The sequence below is a fragment of the Equus asinus genome, chromosome 30 (genome assembly GCF_041296235.1).
Source record: "Equus asinus isolate D_3611 breed Donkey chromosome 30, EquAss-T2T_v2, whole genome shotgun sequence".
NCBI classification, from domain to species: Eukaryota; Metazoa; Chordata; class Mammalia; order Perissodactyla; family Equidae; genus Equus; species Equus asinus.
In genome coordinates, this window is record NC_091819.1 from 666,535 (window position 1) to 687,911 (window position 21,377).

The window sequence follows — 21,377 nt, forward strand, 5'->3', positions numbered from 1 at the left end:
GCTGGGGCTCCCAAGGTCCCAAGTCATCGTATGGAACCAACAGGGAAGAGCAGCTCCCAGCCCGCAGCCGCTGGCAGCCGAGTGGGAATGACCCAGGAGGCCTCGGGCACGGCAAGGGTGGTGAGCACGAGGAAGGAGGGACGCGAGGGCAGGGTGTGCCCGACAGGCCAAGCGGCGAGGTGGGCTCTGCCCTTATGAGCCGCGACGCAGGAGCACATGGAAGCCCCAGTGATCTTTGTGCCGCGCCGCAGAAGGGGGAGGCAGAGGGACCGGCGCGCGGGCTGGCATCAGGTGCTTACAGGGCTGGGAGATGCTGTCCTCCCTCCAGCTCTCTGGGACCCCCCCCTCCACACCCCCGGCAGAGACAGCCACGAGGCGAGAGCTGCGGTCCTGGCTGGTGAGCACGGAGCAGGTGCCGGGCTGGGGTGCTCCATCCGCCCTCCTCACCGTCAGGGCTCCTCCTGTCTGAGGCCTGGACTTGCTGCTTTCTGGAATCCCTGAGATCTGAAATCTTCAAAGCCAGGTCACCCCCGGTTGCACGCCCCACCAGGAGCCCTGCCTCTGTCTTCGTGGGAAGGACACACGTGCAGGCCTCCCTGCCCCGCCCCCTATGCTTGGCAATGCGCTCCCGCCCCTCATGTGGACTCTGTTGCTCTTGTCTGACGTCTTGTCGAATTGTTATTTTGTAATGAGCTGCGTCTCCTTATTAAAGAAATGAGCTGAAAGAAATCCGGGGGCGGGGGGCGTCTCTGGTTGTGGGGGCTGGGCTGGGGGAGGGACAGGCAGGAGGGTCAGCATGGTGGGTGAGGGGGGCGGCTGGCTCTGAGGCTCTGGCCTCACAAGGGGCCCGAGGCCAATCCTCTTCTTGGGGTGGGGAGACCAGACGGGCACGCATCCCCATGTGCTTCTCTGGGGCATGGGCGGTGGTGCTGGGAGCGTCCTCTGGGAGGCTGGGGGTGGACCAGCTTCTTGAGTCCTCCAGTAGAGCTGGGCCACGGAACGGCCAGCATCTGAGCCCAGGGATGGGGAGGCTGGCCGGGGGTACGGCAGTTTGACAAGTGAGAATTTCTGCAAAGTCCTCAGTTGCCCCACTGCAACCACCTTCGAATATCTTTGACTTCTGAGGAGAGATGTTAGGGCGTCAGCATTTTTAAGGAAAGAGAAAGTGGGGCAGCGTTGCCCCCGAGACGGGGAAGGGTTCGACTCCTTTCCCAGTTCCCAGCCCAGCCTGTGGACCTGCCTCCTCGCGTGCGACAGGCAAGCGCTGCCGCTTTGTGAGCGTGGCACCGGCTGTGAGGTCCCAGCAGCGCTGGATGGCGGCCCTCCTGGGGCGGGAGGGAGGTGGGCCTCAGGGAACGCAGGGCGGTTCCTGCAGCTTTAGCCCCTCAGCAGGGCGGCTGGGGGCCGTGTAAGGACCGGGATGTAGCAGGGGTCTCTCTCCACTGAGGGCTCATCCTCTCAGGGGAGGCTGGGCCACACGGCCCTAGGTGACACTGTCTTGCGGACCTCCCCAGGTCCAGCGGGGCACGGAAGGAGAGAGGATGATCTGGGAGCCTCGCATCAGCCGTGCTGCTTTGTGCTTTGGGCCCCAGGACAGGTCTGAACTCTTCAACCGTGACATCATGTGTGTTTGTTCTGCCGCTGCTCCGGCTACAGGCAGCGGGGTGACAGCAGGGGGAAAGAATCTCCCCTCCCTGACCTCCCTCTGCTCGCACCGTCGGTGACCGGGGATTTCCGCTTGGCGGAGAGCAGGGCTGAGCAAAGCGGGCAGGGCCTGCTGGAGGGAGAAACCAGCCTGAACCTCGGCCGGCCGAGTGAGTCGGACCTGGCCGCCCTGCTGCAGACGTGCCAGCGGCCGAGTGGCCTCCTCCCTGGGCGGGGCTCTCGCTGGTTAACCTCCAATAACCCCGAGTTAGCTGCCTTCAGAGCTGGGAGCTGCAGAGCACTTTCGGCACTCGCGAGTCAAACGTGACCTGGTGGAGCCCATGTGTATACAGCAGAGGGCCGAGGGGCGCCAGGAGCCCAGGGGAACCCCCACCTCTCTGGACCTTAACCTTCCACGTAGGAGAGTGTCACGGTGTTCATCAGTGTCCCTCCAGATGGGCACAACTGGTCACTGGGACCTGCTCTGTCTTCAGGGAAACGACCATACTCCTAGCCACTTGAAACTGGGGACCTGGACTCCTTCTTAGGGTCTCTTGAACCCCCAGTCTAGCCTTCTCCTTGGCCTGGCTCGAGACGCTGTTCTCGACGACGGTGACGCTCCTGTGGCTGTCCCTGGGGCAATGGCAGGAGGGCGAAGCCCCAAAGGCAGAGAGGACCTAAAATTGCAGGAGGCCCCGCCCGGACGTAAGACGCTCTAAATCCCACTTCCTGAACTGAGAAGACACAGTCACAAAGTTAAAACACCGTTTTATTTACTCATTTATAAATACTGTTGTGTTTACAGGCATCGTATAGATGTGAATATTATTATTCCCAAACTTTCAAACACAGAATACTTAATACTATATAATAACAACCAGTAAAACAAAATCATTCATGTCAGGGTTGAAAGGCCACTGAAAATTGCATAAAAATACATTCAGTTCACAAAGCGAATCCGGCCCCCTCCCTGAACGCCCTCACCCCGCCCAGGTGTATTTACATCGGACCAAGTCGCTCCACACACCTCAGCTGAGACCACTTACATCCACTGCTCTAACTGTGGAAGGAAGGCCGGAGGCGGGAGAAGACACAAATGCCGCCCCTGGAACGGGAGCGCTGGGGCCTGGCTGGCTCCGTGAGCTTTTTGCCCCTGGCGGTCCAGGTCACGGCAGAGGGAACAGAAAGGAGGACACCATGCAGCCTGAGTCTGAGCCGCCAGGGAGGATGGGCTGTACCTCCCGCCCCCCGGTGGGAAGGCCAGGTGAACATCGCCTTCCCTCTTTGGGGCGATGATGGCCCTACTTGGGGTGCTGGCAGGTGGTAGCCCCAGGCTTTCAAGGGCTCACAGGATGCTGGCTACAAGAGGGGATCGTGGATGCTGCCTGCTCCCAGAACCATTCTGAGCCCTGCAGCCGACCTCCCAGTGTTCTGTGCCTGAGCCCCTCGTGTCGTTCCTCTGACCGCTCGCCATCTGGCCTCTCCTCCCGAGAGGACAAGCTGGGATCTGTCCCCCGGTTCAGGGAGTGGGGGAGAAAAGGCAAGGGCAGAGATGCTCAGGCAGAGTCCAGCAAGTGCTGGCCTGGTATGCCCCTTGTTCAGGATCCACACTCATCCCCAGTTCTGGTTTTGTGGGGACAGTGGAGGTTTTGAGAGCCTCTGCACAGTCTGTGTGCCTTTCCTGCATCCTCTCCTGCAAAGCGGCAATGGGCCGAGCGGCTGTCCCCAGGTGCACACACACTGTCCAGGTTTCTGTCCAAGGAGACAGTCTCCAGCTAACAGTCAAGCCTCTCAGGACAAGACTGAGCAAGCCAGACAGGGCTGCCCATGGTCTCCCGGGCCGGCCAGCCCACGGGGCAGCCCATCCTCATCCCCGAGGCGGTCGGCACAGCCAGGGAGCTCGGGAGCTGGAAGAGGGGGTGGTGGTGCTGGCTGGAACTCCTCCAGGAATCCGGCTGGTTCGTGGAGAGCCTCCTCCCTAAGCACCGTCAGTTCCGAGTGAGAAGAGGAAGAATGTGGAGGGAGGTGAGGGGGGAAGGACTGAGAGTACCCTGACTCACTCACCTTGAAGGCCACCCAAGAAAATGTTTACTGGAAGCATTAGGGAAAAATTTGGAGAAATAACGGAAAACATCACTCTGGCAGATTCACAGTCCAAAATGATAAGCAGATGAATTAGAGAATGGCTCAGAGTCTTTCAGGGGACTGGAGGGAGGGCAAAAAGCAAAAGATATAAGTTAACAGGATAATCCACTTGGATAAAACTGGTTAACCAGGCATACGCCAGAGTTCATGCTGAAAGCTCCGTGCTAGCTCATGTGCATGCGTATGCACACAGGCTAGAGGCAGGAGTAATCCCCAAACCGTGAGACCTTTTAAGGTGCCATCAGAACATTCAGCAAGGGGTTCTGTCTTTAGACACACCGCTTATTCCCTACAGTTCTTCCCAAGGAGGGGCTGCTGGACCCTGGGTTACAAGCCACTTCCAGGTTCGATTCTGACCCTCAACCACAACTCTGAGAAGGGAGGGCCTCTGCTTTTACCACGCAGCTGCTGGCGGGCTGGTCAAGATTTCCTATTTGGCTTTTCTCGGCCCCCAGAGACCACCTCATTCCCTAGCAGCTGTGACAATGACAGTTCCTGGGCTGCAATGAAGTTGATCCATTTTCCAATCTCATCAGAACGCAGGCGATCAATAGCTGTCCTCGACAGGGCCTGCTGCTCCGAGCACTGTCAATGCCCATTAGGGAAGCTGATCGTCATCTCCACTCAGCCGGAGGCTGCGGGCTGCGGGCTGCGGGCGCCGGGAGACAGCACTCACTGCCCGTGTGCAGCTCTGCCTTGCCCTGAGCCCCCTCGTCCCAGGGCCTGCAGTGCCCATCCCGCACCACGTCCAGGGCCCCAGCCTTCTGCCCCCTCCCACCACAGCGTGCAGGCCGCCTCCGCCTCAGGGCTCTGAGCTTTCCTTCCATTCACACCTGGTCCTGCGAGAGCTGAGTGCTGTTCTGCGAGATACGGTGTGTGGACTCGGGGTGTGTAAACACTCACTGCATGCAGGCCCGCTTCAAGGTCAGCATCAGAACCTCCCACTTCTGCCAGTCGAGTCCCGGGCAGGAGCTCAGTGGAACTAAGGTGGAGGAGTTTATGGAGGAACATCCTCTTGCTGCTCTCTGGCAGAGTTTGAGACCAGGAGCCCGCTGCAGCCACACAGCAGTGCCGTCGGTCTGCCGTCTGGGTGCTGAGAGCCACAGAGACCACATCCGAGGCAGCGGAGAGGCAGCTGAGAGAATCCAGGCAGCAGCAGCTCCGTTTCCCATTAAGCTGTTTGTCCAGAGGCTGCTTCCCAGCCATCTGCCCGCGAGCTCCCGTTTCCACCTCTGCAGGTTTAATGTTCTTCCCCAGCCATCAGGACAGAGGACAATTGCAACACCATTCAGTTACCCTCAATATGAAATTCCCTTTCCAGCAAGGATGAGACTCATCCGTGACATGCTGACGTTAAACAGTGAATCCAGGAGAAAACAAGAAAATCTGAAGTTAGAAACAGCAAAGATTCTGAGTTTAAGAAATGTTCTGATCTTCCTGGGAACAAATCAATCATAGAATTCTGCATCTAGATGGGATCTTCAGGATTGTCCAGTCCAGCCTCGCTTCACAGACGGGAGGTGCCCTTCCCAAGGTCACAGGCTGACGAGGATGAGCGCCGGCCCTGGACCCAGATGTCGGCCTCCCAGGTCTGCTTTCACGCAGCTTACTCTGCCTTCAAAGCTGTCTTGCTTATTTGGTCAGAGGACTCTCATCCTTTGAGGGGTCGAAACCTGCCTTAAAAGTCAGTATGGAGCCCAAGACCTGTGGCTCTAAGTGGGCCTGGAATTGGGCAGGGGCCACCCTCGACTGATGACTGTGTCTAGAGCTGGCTGCAGTGCTGGCATGAACACCTGACAGCGCCTTGGAGGGAGGGACACCAGCACCCAGGCAGTGTGACCTCATTGGGAAGCTCCAGCAGAACCAGGGCTCACCAGTGGGTGGAACCAGGAATCCCCCTTCCTCTCAGCAGCTGCTGAGTCCTTGAGGCTTTCCCTTTTGAGGTGCAAAGCAGCGTGGAGGCTGAATAACTGGCGACAATTTAAATAGTTCTTTCTTCTCCAGGCTGCTTCTGCTCGCCTCGACTTGCCTAGTGCCCACCTCAGGACCCCCTTCTGTGTGAGTGGCCTGGACTGAAACATGGGCCTTTCTGAGAGGAGACAGTGTCTGGTAGGAGAGGCTGCCCCGGGCCAGAAATCCAGAGATGGAACCGATGCATGGCTTTGAGAGTTCCTGCTTCTCTCAACTCTGGCTCCGCTAAACGCCCCTGGGAGGGCAGCAGTCAGCAGCCCACACACACAGGTGGGATCCCCAGGCTCAGCGCATGTTTTGTTTAGGGCAGGGAAGTGGGTAAAATGATCCAAAACAGAGATCTGGAGAGAAAGACACAGAGGTGGGGGGGGGGGGGTGTCCAGGAATGTCGCCTGAGGCTGCCCAGCAGGGAAGTCAGGGCAGGAATGAGCCCGGGCACGTCTGCTCTTCAGACTCCTTAGAGGCCACACCCCAAGGTGTGCACAGCCCCTGCGCGGGGGGGGGTTGGAGTCTTCATGCCCCAGAGCGCTCTGGAAAAGGATGAGCAGCCCCCGAAAGACAAGCAGGTGGAGTGGCAAAGCTTCAGCCAGAGAATCTCTGGAATTGCCCAACCACTCCTCCCAAAGGTGGGGCTTGTTTTGAAAAATACCAAGTTAATGAGAACAGACGTGTGAAGCTGTACTGGGAACCTTGTCTTCCTCATTCTGCTACTTCCCGTAAAGACTCCAAAGTGACACAGCTGAGCCCCAAAGTACTGGCCGGACAGGCAGCATCCCTGCAGCTGAGCCCCTGAGCAGCAGGTGGGGACTGGGGGATGGCCACTGAGGAGACCGACAGCACCGGGGGGAGACCTGCAGAGGCCAGCGCCCGAGAGCACAGCGGGCTGCCAGGTCCACAGCCGTCACCTCATGGGGCTCCAGTCAACACAGTGTGAAGACACGGTGTTTTATTCTCTGGACAGAGACCAGAATTCAGTCTCTCCGCCTAACAGAATCAATTGCATAAGAGAAAGTGCCTAGATTACTTTTCCTGAGAAAGAGTCAGCAACCGCCCCCTCCCTTCTCCAACACCCAGCATGTGCCAGGAGAACCCATCAGTCAACGCCTTGTGTTGACCCCCCCTCCCTAGAACGAAGGAAATGCTTGTGGTGGAGGATAGAGACCTCTTACTGTAAGCTGGCATTCCCTGAGATCTGAGCTCCACAGTCGGCCCAAGACAGTACAAAATCCTAATCGAGGAGCTTCTCCGGGAAAATCGTTGGAAACGGAGGAGAGAATTTTGTACACTGTAAAAATGGGGTTTCGCTGAGGAGACATACTTCCTATCCTGGAATTGGGATCCTGAATTATAGCTCCCGGTTTAAAGACCATGTGACGTGGCAGACGGCCAAGAGAGCTATACTGTCATTTTCTGGAAAGAAACAGAAAGTGGACAGAGGTGTTGTATGTTAAGAGAATGGACCACTCCAGCCTGAAGATCACTGGCAACACTAAAAGGAGGAAGATTTAAATGACCTGCACACTCAAAATAAACCAAACAAGGGAGAAAACGCCTATAAAAAGCAAACACTTTACATACCAATAACAGGCCATCGTCAAGAACTGGCAGTTTAGTTTTGTGCCGGACACTGGGGCAACCTGCCCAGGTCTGGGCGTGCTATTTTAAAGGCTGTTTTTGCGCAGAGGAGGATGGCCAAGGTGTGACAGGCATGAAAAGTGCGCCAAGTGAGGAATCTCTCAAAGGACTGGAAACATCGGCTGGAAGCAGGATACCGGGGAGTCACCAAGTGGACGTGTGTGAAGGGCTGCATGCTGGGGGTTGGCACTGGACGATGAGAATCCAGTCAGACCCCAACTCATAGCAGGAGAACTTCTGGTTGTTAGAGCCGCTCGACTCACAAGTAATAAACTCCCAGCTGCCAGAGGATCCCTGACCAGGGCGGACGCTGGGGCAGTGGGGTCCCCGTGACACGATGAAAGCTGCACCAAACAGCCTCTGGCTTTGCCACGCTAAGGTGCCGTGACTCCTCAGTGGGTTGAGAGTATCTTATCCCTTTAAACCTCTATTAAGAAGTCATTTCTCCTGTTAGCTTCTAAGAAAACAAGTCTCTCCCCTAAATCTAGCCACCGGGAATAATCAAATTTGCCACCATTTTCACAGCACAATGGGCTGTCATCTGCCATCTTCGTTGTCACAAGGTTGTAAGTGTCCTCAGATACTCTCCTTACTTCACGTCTTTCCAACCTGCTTCCACTCCCTGGTCCATCTCCCATCCATCTGCCCACCCCCTCATGCCTCCTTGCAATGACTTCACTTCTCATTAGGAGCAGCAGCCAGAGTGAAGAGAGGAAAATGAGGCCAAAGGGAGGTGAGGCAGGATGGGGTGTTCAGAGCCCGGACTTTCTTAGAAAATCACTGTGTGGGCAAACAAGTGGGCCATGAGAACGGGGTGCGATGTAGGCCATGGTCTGGCTTTTCAGGGAGGGGCTGGTGGTGCCACCATCAAGGCAATTCTCCTTGTCTCCAGAGTGCCTCAGGAGAAACGATTTTCTGTAACCTCCAAGACAACTGAGGTCGCGTGCTCTGTTCTAGCTTTCAGACCACAGGGTGAGGTGGGTGGAGGGGAGGCAGAAGGAAAATAAAAGGATGGAAAGGAAAGGAATAAATGAAGCCCTGGGGAGAGGCCTCGGCATGGGGAGGAGTAGGGTAACACCAGGCAGGGATGTTACTGGGTTGTTGACAGGAAAAACCACAGTAACACCAGGGGGCAGTTAGGGAAAAGTCAATTCCTGAGAGGTGGGGACTAGCAGAAACCCTCAATGCAGAGTCGCTGTCACCTTGGAATCCAGTGGACACACAGCTCCAGAGGCTGTCTGGTGGTTATTCCAACATGCTGCCGTTTCTCTTGGCATCCCCGTCAGGATCCTGGAGTGGCCAGCATTAGACTTCCCTACGTCAGAGGGCCTGGGTCGGTGTAAAAGGCTGTGGGGCACTGGTCCCAATCCAACGTGGACAAGTAGCTGAGCAGTAGACGCTGGGGTCCATAGCTGACCTGGCGCACTCCCCAAGGCCTTCTCCAGACGGCTCGAATGATCACAATCATGCTTCCGTTAAAACTGCCGTTAAACTGAGGGGCTGAGGATGTAGGAGGAACGGGGCATTGAGAGGGCAGAGAAAATGTACAGTGTGGAGGAGGTGACTGGAGGAGGGTCAGGGACAGGTGTCCTTCCACCGAACAGCCAGTTCTCTCGGCTGGAAGGCAGTGGCTGGAGGAGGGCTGGGCAGTGAATGCCGTCCTTTTCCCCTGAAAGCCGGAGCCCAGTCTACTTGGACAGTTTGCTGATGACTCTGATGAGGGCACCATTTTCATCTTTCAGCCTCTGGTTGTCGGATTTCAGTTCTGTTAACACCTATAGGGGGACAGAGGGAAAGGGGTGTCAGAGCCGCCCCGATCAGGCCCGGCCAGCCCCGTGCGCTGGGCCTTCTGAGGCAGCGTAGGCAGTGAACGGTCAGCACCCTGCACCCAGGCGTGGCTGTCCCTTGAACCCTTCCATTTATTGGGCTGGTAACGTTACCATTTAGGGAGGCCATCGCCCCTCTCGCAGATTTAGCGAGAACATCTTATTTCTTTGTATGCAGGCCTTATGTTCCACACTGTATATCCTTTCATCCTTCTGAATCAGCAGCTATTTTCAATTACTCTGCCCTTGAACTCACCTCTAGTCTAGAGAGATGGGGGCGACCGCCACAGTGAGCTGGTGGGGACACAGGGAAGGGACTCAGAAAGCAGTGGAAGACCGGAGGAAGACGCCGCTTCACACCGACCAACACAGGGGCGCGTGGGGGCAGGACCTGGCCTCCCTCACACCCACGAGACGACTCAAGGGTCCTCCTTCTGGTGCCTTCGGTGACCGAATCCACTAAAATTCTTGCCGGTCATGCTACATGTATCCAATTTCAACCACCAAAACCCAGGGAGCTGACGGATCTGGTCACCACAGAGAACAGAGGGCCATACTTAGTTCTCCCCCAAAGCTCCCCGTTGACGTTTCCCAGCGATTCCAGGAGGCTCGTCAGCAGGTTTAGGGGACTGGGTTGTAATTCCAGGGAACAGGCGCTTTAGGGCAGGGAGAGTGGGGACTTCAAGTGCATCAGTTCTACCATCCGGGAACATTACACCTCATGTCGTGCAACTTGTGCAACAGGGAAAAGCTCAGCCTGGCCCCGCCTGGACACCAAGCCTTCCTGTGTGGTCAGGCGCCTCCATGGGCACGTGTGCATCTGAACCCCAGTGAGGCTCTGCTAAGGGCACAGTGCGTGTGCTGTGAGCCCTGGGGGTGGCGAGAGAGTTGGGTTAGAGCATGCAAACAGCGGCCCCCCACGGGAAGGGTACAAACACAGACACCCACGCCTGTTCAGTGCAGAAGCCCTTGGACTGCCTGGTCATTCAAGCCTACAGGGCCTGTGCGGTGGGCTGTGTGCCCAGCTAAGGGTGGCCTGGCTCAGGTGTCGAGGCCTGTTTAGTCCTGGATCTGGCTCTGCTATTAACCCTTTAGGGGATCTAACTGTACCTGAAAGAAAAGAACTGTTTCCTCAATCTCTTATGCAAGATGTAGATTAAATTATGCAAATACATATGTGCATGCACACATCACATCACAGATGCATGAACACTGTATCCAGGGAACGAAAGGAGACATCACTGGACATCTGCACTGTGGAAGCTGCGCTGGGGTCTCACTCCTGTCTCATCAGCGCCCCACAAGTCTGTGGGGCTCTCACCCTTGTGCCCACAAACGAGGAAATGAAGACTCTCAGGACTGGTCCGAGGCCCCCAGCTGTTAAGCAGCTGCAGAGCTGAGGCTGAGCCCACGTGTGCCTGCCTCCAAAGATCCCTCCTTCAGCACAGAGGGACGTGGGGTGGAAACACCACCAGAGCCCAGAGGCTGAAATCCCAGCACTGTTGCCACCATTCATGATCTGTATTACTGTAGGCACACTACGCACCTCCTTTGGGTTTCCATATTTGCATCTAAAAAAGAAAAGTCCGGGGCTGGCTGCATGGCCAAGTGGCTAAGTTCGCGCGCTCTGTGTTGGTGGCCCAGGGTTTCGCCGGTTGGGATCCCGGGCGTGGACGCAGCATCGCTCATCAAGCCATGTGGAGGTGGCATCCCACAATAGCAGAACCAGAAAGACCTACAACTAGAATGTACAACTGTGTTCTGGGGGTCTTTGGGGAGGAGAAGGAAAAAAAAAAAAAAGAAAAAACCCCCTGCCCTCACCCGTCATACGGCAGGGGCTCTGCGGCCCACAGGAAGCGTGCTCACACACTGTGCTGCATCACGCAGAATGCCCTCCAGCACCAGGAGGGTGGGAGGGCAGGCAGGTGATCTACGGATTTACCAAGAGGAGTTCAGTCCAGAAATAGCAAGATGAGGTCTCGTCCTGTGAGCCTGCCTCTGCCTCCTCCAACCCCTCAGAGCGGCTCTGGCTGCTCTCCTCCCTGCGGCCTTGACTACCAGGACGGAGTGCTCAGAAACGCATTCCAAGATTTTTGGAAAAAGTCAGCCCACGATGTCTGCATCATGCCTCGCCTGCCCATCTGCTCTCCGTGCCCGTCCTGGGGCCTGCAGCCTGGCTATCAGCAAGGCTCTGAGAGCCGCACGTATTTCCATAACAGGATTCCACAGGCGGGGAAGAAGCTACATCTGGCAGTGGATTGCATTTCACTGCTGGCAGCTCATCAAATCAGATCTGAGCTGCCCCTTTTTTTTTAAATGTACAAACAACTCGTCGAGCCTTGGTGATTTATGTCCACATTAAGAACTCAATTCTTTGGGAAAAAAAAAATTGGACAAGGCAATTTCCCAGCTGCAACATGCTACAGCTGACATCTTAAGGGAGTGTCAGAAAGTACAAGAAACGGAACGGAGAAATCAAGGGGGAAAAAGCCTCATAAACTTGACTCTCAAAAGAGAGAGGAGGAAATGAACAGTGTTACCTGATATTCACTTCAAGTCAAAGAATGATTAAATAAGAACATAGGTGAAAGCACCATAAAGAAGGAGGTTTGACAAACGCTTATCATTTCAACTCTTGGACATCAGCTTTCTTAATTTCTAAATTTCCAGTTTACCACGGTTTGATGTTGGGGTATCCTGGACAAATAAAGCTAATTACTGCATGTTTCCTCAAATGTTCCTTCTCCAGCCTGTGATGAGGAATGCGCTACAGAGGAAGGGCACGCAGGGTCCCGACGCTGCAGAGACCCAGGGCGAGGCCACCGCAGGGCGACAGGGACTACGGGCAGTCCCGCCTGAGTTGCCTGGCTTCTGACAGTCCGGGAGTGGGGACGGAGCCCCGCACCTGTCTGTTGGTAAGTGGTCTGACTAAACATGGAGATGAGATGGCTTTTCCAGCTGATTAGTAAAAAGCAAAAAAGGCAGGCAGACCCTCCTGCCTGCACTGTCGGCTCAGCCATGTAGTCCTCTCTCCTCTGGTGGGGTCGGCAGGCTCCTCCTGCAAAGGGCCAGAGTGAGCACCTTCGGGTTCCCAAGCCTCTGGTCTCAGCCCTGCTGCTGCGGCTCGAGGCGCCCGCAGACGACGACACGTAAACAAGAGCACGGCGCACATCCAACAAAACTTTATTTTTGGACACTGAAATTTGACTCCATATAATTTCCATGTTTCACAAAATATTACTCTTTTGATTTTTTTCCCAACTACTTGTATGGCTCATGGGCCATACATGGGCTGGTGGGCCACCGTTTGCTGACTGACCCCTGTTATGGAAGATCACGTGCCAGGCAGTGGTTTCTTTACGGGGCACAACCATGTGGCAGCTGAGTGGCCCTCGGGAGGCTAACCTTCCACAGGGCATCAGGGCGCTGAGAGCAGAAGGCTGCCCGTCACCTCAGCTGCAGCGCTGGGTGCACGTGGCTGTCCAGCAGACCGTCCTCATACTCCTGAGGCCACACGCCTCGCACGCTCTGAGGCTCTGAGCCACACACAAAGACGGCTCCCACACTGGCTCAGCGCGTGGGCTCTGGACCCTGACATGTGCGGTCTGAATTCTGCTTCTACCAGCTAGTGGCTGAGTGACCTTGAGCGAGTTACTCTGTCTGTGATTTGGTTTTTTCATATGTAAAATGACTGTTGTGGGGAATAAATGAGAAAACGCACAGAAAGCCCTCAGCACAGGCTCTGGCAAATGACCACTGCTACCACGGTTACTAACCCCTGAAAGCATCAGACCCACTTTTGCCCTGTATCCTATACTGTCTTACACAAAGAGGGAAACTAAAAGTAACTGGGACACTTTTGGGGGTTCCTAGTTCACCCCAAGCCCAATTGTCCGGGAATCTGGAGGCTGATGTTAGAGCACGGAGTCTGGACCTCACGTGGCACTCCGGGAGCAGGGCAGCTGAGCTCCCGGAGCCCGGCTGTGGTAGCACTTCCCTTCCGATGTTCTTTCTGCGTGTGACAGCATCCTCAGCAGGACATTAGCTCAGCCCTCTGGTCATCTGGCACTTCAGACCTAGGGGGCGTTAGCTGCCAGCCACTAACCCTGATGACATGAGCCAATAGGCAGAAACAAGACCAGGCCAGGTCAGGACTGCCCTGATTGTTGCTGGAAAAACCTCACGTCACAGAGAACTGCTCAGCAGTGGTGACCCCATCACATCATCTTTGGGTGAGAAAACAAGCTATCTGGGAGCCTGTCTTTCAGAGCCACGTCAAGGGAAAGGCTCCACTTTGCCAAACACATTTTTGGGTTCTCTGTTGAAAATCGGTCCCTGCTCTCTGCTCCAGGACCTGTCTTCTCCCTTGCAAAGCTGGAGCCACTGGGGAGGGGCCTACCTGGGTGAGGCCTCATTTACACGGGTTGCGCCCTGCCTCACAGCCCACACACTGGGGGTGGGGGCACAGCCCTAGGGCCCAGAGATTTGTGATAGGGGTGAGAGCAATGCCTCCCAAGGAGGGGAAGAAAGCAAAGACTACTGCAGAAAGGAGGCCGAGAGAACTTATCCAGTTCTAGTCAGCGGTGGACGGAGAATGCTCTTGCCGTAGTGGAGCTGGCCAGAACAGCACCGGCCTTCAGATCTGGTCCTCCCCGGCCAGCATGTCCTCAGATGTGGGCGTTAGTTCTGTCTGGTATCCAAAGGGCTGTGGCGCTCAACTCTGGTTTCACAAAAGAATCAACAGAGGAGCTTTGAAAAAATATTGATGCCTGGGTCTCAAGCCACCCACTGATTCTTTGGGGGTGGGCCCAGGCACTATGTTAAAAGCACTCGGGTGTTTTCATCATGCAGCCAGGGCTGAGCGCCCCTGCCCTCAGTGACCCCAGCCCCAACCACAATCTGGAGTCCAGGACCAATCCCAATGGCTCCAAGGACCAGGCTGCTCAGTTGCTGTTGACTGAGAAAGCTCCATCGCAGTTTGGTAATGACCCCACGAAAAAAATGTGTGTGTACATGCACAGGTATGTGCATACACTTGTGTGCACCCTCGGGCAGCTGGGTGAGCAAATCCATATTCAGTCTCTAGGGGGAGAGAAGGTGATGCGCTGATCTTACCAAACAGACTGCCAGCCAGGCCAGCCTGCACCTCCCCTGTCCCGGGCTGTCCTGGCTCCCTCCACCTCCAGATAACCCGCCTTCACAGGGACCTGCAGGAGGCTCTGGGGAGAGAACACGCACAGAGCTCCTGGGACCAACAAGAAGAGGGCACCTGCCTGGAGCGACGGAGGAGGGAAGTGAGGTGGAGAAGAGGGGCAGGAACTAGAGCTCCTGGGCTCCCGAGGACTCGACGGGCTCCGAGAGCCGGGCCACCACGCGGGTCAGGGCCCTGTTCTCAGCCTGCAGCTGCTCGTTCATCTGCTTCAAGGTTTGAATCTGTTTTAGCTGGTGGAGGTTCTGTGGAGAGTGAGACATGGAGGGGACAGACAGACAAGACAGAGAGACAAGACAGACCAGAGGAGATAAAAGGAGGACAGAGAAGTCACATGACTTTCTGGTTTTGTTTTTAGTTCTCATGCACGAAGGAATGAGGAAGGCAGGAGTCGGGGGGCGGGGGGGGGAGGCGATGGAGAAAAGCGCCAGGAAGGGAGCCGCGTCCATGACCCTTGGCTAAGGTCTAACTAGGCTGAAGGTCAGCCATAGGAACACAGCCACCGGGCTCTCAAAAAGCTCCTCTGGATGATCGCTTCTGGCATGACAGCCCGCCAAGCGGCTGGGGGCCTCAGAAGCGAAGTGACATGGCTGAGCCATGGCCTCAGGGGCCCTTCTTCACCACGGACTGGATAAATCCCGCTGCTGCCCTTCCTGCCTCCCTCCCCTCATCTCCCCCACACTTGGCCCCTACTCCCACTTGTTTTCTTTCTGGGGCCTTCTCTTACCTCCTTTATTTTTCATTTTTAAAAATAAAACAAGGACAATAAAAGGAGGCCTGCTGTTGAAGCATTTTCTGCGTGAGGCAAGCACCGCTTAGCAGGCTGGAGGGACGCACGCCCAGAGAGAAGCTGGCAGCTGGCGTGACGGTCCTCTAACCTGCACGTGCGAAGCTTCCTTGACTTGCTAGTTCTCCTCTGCGGTCCAGGGGCTTGTTCCAGGATCCCAGACCTGCTAACCCGCCTCTGACCTGCTATAATGATCTGCACCACGGGATTCACAGCAACTGTGCTCTTTACCCCAGCTCATGAAGAGGATGAGAGCTGCTGAGAGGTGTGCAGACTCACACTCTGGAAATCGGGGCTGTGCATGAGAGCTGGAGAAATCATAAATGTCCAGCAATGGACTTGGCTAGACTGATGGACGAGTCCAGGTCTAATTATTTGTTGGCCCACAGATATTCTCCTAATACCTCATGTCTCATAAAGGGTCCCATAAAGACATCGACAAATGGAACTGCATCACAGGCCTGCCTGCTGTGACTTGTCTTTCCTAAGTGTCATCTGCACTGACCCTGGAACTGAGCCCACCAGCTCTCTGGGAGGAGGAAGCAATTTTGTTATGTGAATGGGGCTTCAGATGAAGACAGACGATCCTGTGGGTAACAGTGGCCACAGAAAGGTCGCAGGAACCAGAGAAAAGTCTCTCATACACACATGGAGGAGGAGGGAAATGAAAGATTAGGGAAGTTTTAGTTGTTGGGGAGTGAAGGAGCAAGAAAATGAAAGGGATGAGGGGAAAATGAGGGAAGACAGTGAAAAGGAAAAACAAGCAGAGACAAAGTGCCGAATCTCTCTTTCCCCTAAAGGGAGAAGGCCCACTTGGAGAAAAGCTAGCAGTCACAGTCCCAGGCGGCCCTCCCCCACTGCAGCAGCGTGGCCCCGGGGCACAGCAGGGAGACCACGGGGCAGCACAGGGAAACCTTTAGAGATGGGTGGGGACCAAATTAAGAACCAACGGAAGGTCCCTGGCCCTCAGCCTTCTTCTGTGTTCCACACAGCCACTGTCATCGCCTGAAGTGGCCCTCGCCTCCTAGGGAGTAACACTAAAGCCCTGAGCTACAAAGACGGCACAGTCTAACATGTGAGTACAAGCAGACTGACGTGCAAGAGTTGGGACGTTATCAGCATGAGGGAGAGAGGCAGGAAACGTCTGGTGGAATGTTCTGTAGGAAGCAGTCCTGAAAACAAGGCATGGCACGGAGATGGAGACCAGGGCACAGAGCAGGTGGGCAAGGGCAGGCTTAGGGGCGGGATCAGCCCGAGATGTGTCCACAGTAAGTAAAATAAAAACTCCACGACCAGTGTGAAAGCAGACTGGCTGCTCGGCCCCTCATGCAAGGACCTGGGAAAGGAAGAGGAGCGGCCTGGAAAGGAGGCTGAAGCTGGATGGAGGATGCAGGAGAAAAGTAATCAGGTCTCATGTGGGCACACCCCAAGGGCAGGTGCAGGCCCAGCACAGCACACGCCGACATGCACGCTTGTCGGAGCTGGCATGTAATCCTACTCCAGGCCAGGACCTGAGTAGAGTTTCTCCTGGGGAGAACTCATAAATACTCACCTTTCCAGGTGAAAGCCAGCATGCGCAGCCTGTCACAACCGCAGAGCCCACAGACACCTGGTGAGCCTCCACGGTTCCCCATCAAACCCGACCTTCACACATTATTTGCCCAGAGTCAGAAAGCAGGCACTGGAGCCACTTTCTGTCTTCGAGCACCTACTGCAGGTCAGGGCTCGCCGGAGGTCAGCCCTCAACCTGTGCCCTGCCGATGGCTTGAAGAAGGTCTGAGCATCTGTGTAAGCCACATATGCAGTGAGCATGGGGGCCAACTGGCCCTCAGCTCTACTGGGTCCCAGATCTGACAAGACAGTTATGTGCTCTGTTGGCTGTCTCCCTGGACACAGAGATTTTGGCCAGTGGTCACTCCAGAGACACTGGTCACACTGGAAGAAGAGTTTGGAAGCTAACCAAGCACTTTCTTAGACGCCTTTAATAGGCTAGTCCCGCTAACTCGACGATGTCTGTACCTATGTATCTGAAGTTGTTGCCCCCAGAGAAGGTGCAGACACACCCACCATAACTCGGTGTCGACTGGGAGGCTGCGAGCGCCTCCCCTGGTTCTTGGGGAGCTGCTGTCAGCTTGATTTGAGCGAAGGGCCTTTGGGGGCTTCACAGCCGGCAGGTGTTTCTTCTCCATCTGGCTTTGTGATTGGTGATGGAGAATAACAGCAACGGACTGAATGGGTGGATTTTTTAACTAAAAAAATCAGTCTCACATCAGCGTAACTATTGATTTGGGGCCTAAACAGTCATGCTCTGGCTCCACTTGTTAATCTGAATAACTGAATTTGAAGGTGGCTGAAGAAAGCAAAGACTTCATGTATTACAATCTCTCCTGAGGAAACAAAAGAACTCATGACCTAGTTCAGGAAATTGCAGCCCGACAGGAGGAGGAGATGAGAGATGCGAGGGCCTGTCTCGGCCACAGGACTGTGGGGCTCCCATGCTCGCCAATTTAGAATTCGAACAGAAATAAGGAAGGACCCAAATTGCTCCACTTTTGGACTCTCTGGGTCTTTGTGTGAGGACCTGAGTGGATGTGACAGAGTTCCATGTGGTGGGCACATGCTGGCTTTGGGTTCCTGGGTACTTGTTAGAAGACACCAGCTTTGGCCTCATTACATGCCCCTGATCAGCATTTAGGCCATTTTTTCACGAGCATCACTGACAGCTGCCTAAAGCAGAGTACAGATGGAGTAACTTGGGGGTTTTCAAAGACGGAGCGGCCCCCAGTGCACCCAAGAGTTGTGCGTATTCATTCACCAAGAACTGCTCAGCTCTGTGAACACACTGCTCTAAATGGGAGAGAATGCTGCTGTGTGGCAGGTGAGCTGGGTTAGAAAAATTGGAAGGTGGAGGAGCTAATAGGTTGGATCATACTATTTTTATCATCTCAGGAGAATCAATCATTTATTATTCCTGCTTCTTGCTGTTCTGAATTAACTTGAAGGATATAAAGTGTCACTGTTGGAGATGAGCAGGTATTGCTTCAACTGCTATGTGCATGTGATCAGTTACCGCCTTGGGACGTGACTGTGGAATGCAAGGGCAGGGCCTGGCATTTCCCCTCGATTCTGGAATTATAAAAGAGTAACAGGATCACAGACACTGGATCTCACATAAACTCTGACCATGTCAGGTCCTGAAAAGTGTTTTCAGTAAATAATAACCTTTTTAGGTTACTGTAACAATAAGCATCTTCCTCCAGGTGCTCTGGCAGCATGTTAGGGACACGTGCCCAGAGAGAGATCTGGGGTCTGCCTCATGCCACCCCAGCGTTGCTGGTTCCCAGGAAGAGAAGCCTGTTTCACCAGGCGAACACTCTGCATCTCGCATCTGGTGTAATAAGAGCCTTGAAGACAGAGAAAAAGCTGAGCACGTGCTGAGCGACTGTGGGCACGTGGCAACACGCCCTGTAGGCCCAGAGGCTCCAATCCTTCCAGGTGGCTCTGAGCAGCTCGACAGCCCTGCAGCTCCGGCTCCCACCCCATGCGGTGACTTCACCCCTGTGGGGAGACTGTCAGCTGTTAGCACTGAGACTGCCCAGGATGGCCGCTGTCCCCTGACGTGGCTAATGGAGGTGACAGTCACTGCAGGCCATGGTGAGGGGAGAGAGGAAAGCAGTGAGCCATGTGGTAATGGTGGCACGAGAGCGCCAACCATGACTGAAGGTTTCGGGGACAGGGCCTGGGGTAGGACTCATCACGTGCAGCCTTTCCATTCCGCTACAGAACGACTCAGACCGTGCTCCCTCCAGCAAGGGGCTGAGACGTGGAGCCCAGGGAAGGAAGCCTCTGGCCATGCTCAGGCTTCCCCAGGACCTCATGGAGGCTGAGGAGGAGGAAACCTTGCTTCACCTTTTCACCAGCCCCTTGAGGGTGAAGCCACTGCTTGGAAAACCTTAAAAGTTCAACCCAGGTTTGTCTCCAGAACTCTGCTTAAACCAAAGGTGGCACTTGCTCCTGGAAGGGCTGTGAGGGGCCACAGTGGATGCTGTGCGATCAGAGAGCTCTGAAAGGGCTGAGGAGAGGCGCTTGCCCCTTCCTTCGTACATCTCTTCTTGAGGGGCTGCATGTGTAGGGAAATTTGGAGGGGGCCTATGGGCAGCCCAGTTCCGATGGGCATTCAGAGGACAGGCACAGAAAGAAAGGAGATCTCTCCATACCTTCATCTCTTCCTCCATCTCTGACATTTTCCGCTCCAAGGCTCGCCTCTCCTGTTTAAAAACAATGGGACCGTTGACCATATAAATGGATTTAGAAGGGAGTCCAAAGGCTGCCCCCCCACCTGCCATGAGCTCAGCAGCTCCTGACTCAGGCAGACCTTCTGGGAGATTCCAGCATCATCTGATCCTGCCCCTGAGGGCTGGAACGGCGTCACTGATAAAGTCACACTGCCATGCCTGCATCTCCTGTCAGACTCTTAGAGTGTATCTGCGGAAGCAACTTGCTGATATGCAAACAGATTGCGACCAGGGCACTCTGAGCCATTCTGTGGAGGCTGAAGAGTTCGTGGAATTTCAGATGACCTTGCTCTCTCTTAACAAAAAGACTTCATGTCTTCAGTAATGCTCCCCCAGATTCCTAGGGAAGGGCTTCCCTCCTGATGGGGAGCAGATGGCGAGCAGGGAAGCAGACGCCATCGCCTACAAAGAAACAGCTCCCCTCCTCCTCGTCCATCGTGCTCTCCCAGCAACTGACGCCTGATTAGCCTGAACCCAAGGAAGCTTCTCTCATCAGATGAGATGCCAAGGAGGCTTTGTCACAGGCCAAGGGAATAAAATGCAAAACTTAGCTGCCTTCCAAATTAAACAAGAGAGACGGGAAAATATTATACCCTGAGGGTCAAGTCAAAGCTAGGGTTCCTCAATAAATCTGAGTTTTCCCAATCCACGGATGTCACATCCCAGAAACATATTCTGAATGCCGTCGGGAAGAGGTCACTATTGAACCAGAAACCCTCCCCCCAGTCAGAGTGAGCGAAAGGTTCTGCTGGCTCATATTTCAAGTCTTCGACCTAAATCCACGGCAGAGGGTCCTGCTGAAAGCTGCCTTTCTGTTCAAGGTGATGGGAAGGGTGGAGACTGTGGACCTCGGGGGCGGGGGGGGGGGGGGGGGGGGGGGGGGGGGGGGAGTGCAGAGAGGGAGAGAGAAAGAGGGAGAGGGAGGGGGAGGGAGGGAGAGGGAGGGAGGGAGGGTGTGTGTGCGCGCATGTGCATGCAGCTCTGCCCAGAGCAGAACCACCTACGAGATGGCCTTCCAAGGACTCCTCCCACCCAAGGCTGGAAGATGTGGACAGTACTGTCTGTCTGAGGAAGCCAGAGGAGCAGCAATCACACTGCTGTCCAGAGTCAGACAGAAAGAATTTATTATCAAGCCGGGAATGGAATGTGGCAGAGCTCCCGCCTTCCTAAGACAAACTTTTTCCGTTGGCATGAACAACAAAGTTAGAAAAACTCAGAAAGAAGAGATGAAACAGAGGAAAGAGAGACACACATACCCGTTTCTCCACCTCCAGCACTGACGATCGGTCAGAGGTCTTCTCCTGTTTCTGCTGGTGCACAGGGGAGGAAAACAGTTGTCACTTAAGCTGTCTCAGGCCAGCAGGAAGCCCAGTCCGGGCCAGCTTCACCACTGGACATCCAGAACCAGACGTCAGGGCTCCGCGCTTTCCCCAGAGCAGGGTGCCTGGCAAATAGATGCTGACAGATCTCTAAGCCTAACATCGCAGCCTCTTTGGAGCCTTGGGACTCCCCCAGGGAGGGGAGGCAGCCGAGGTGCTGCCTGAGACTCACAACCGTCACAGTACAAAGACGACCCCACAGCACACACACACACACTCGCGAGCTCTTCAGGGCACCTTGCACCCATCCCCGAGGAAATGGAAAGGGGCTTTTCTTCTCGAAAAGGCTGGAGACTCATGAGCTTGAGTGTCTCCCCACGGCACTCCTACGCAGTCTTTCCACTCGGCTCCTTCTGTTTTGGGAACTGAGGCTGCCTTTCTTTGACGACGGTGGCTTCCGCAGGTGCGTGGGCTTCCAGGGTTCTCTGGAGCCCATTCATGGGATCTGCCACGCTTTGAACAGAACATTCCACTTTTATCTGTTTT

General features: G+C 55.1%; 1 protein-coding gene across 18 annotated transcripts in view; it reads right to left on the reverse strand.

The window, feature by feature from the left end:
* Positions 1–2,395: 2,395 nt before the first annotated feature.
* Positions 2,396–21,377, reverse strand: part of PPP1R12B (protein phosphatase 1 regulatory subunit 12B) — a 206,298-nt gene continuing 187,316 nt past the window's right edge. For 9 of the 18 annotated variants that reach the window (XM_070501536.1, XM_070501527.1, XM_070501534.1 and 6 more), the window contains 4 exons: positions 20,769–20,822; positions 19,435–19,485; positions 14,495–14,675; positions 9,088–9,170 (listed from right to left, as the gene is read on the reverse strand). In XM_070501536.1, the coding sequence (XP_070357637.1) occupies positions 14,541–14,675; positions 19,435–19,485; positions 20,769–20,822 (240 nt within the window). In that variant the 3' untranslated portion in view covers positions 9,088–9,170; positions 14,495–14,540. Of the gene's footprint in view, positions 9,171–12,383; positions 13,942–14,494; positions 14,676–18,140; positions 18,344–19,434; positions 19,486–20,768; positions 20,823–21,377 lie in introns of those variants that run through there. The other 9 variants (XM_070501530.1, XM_070501543.1, XM_070501546.1 and 6 more) reach the window with 7 other exon arrangements.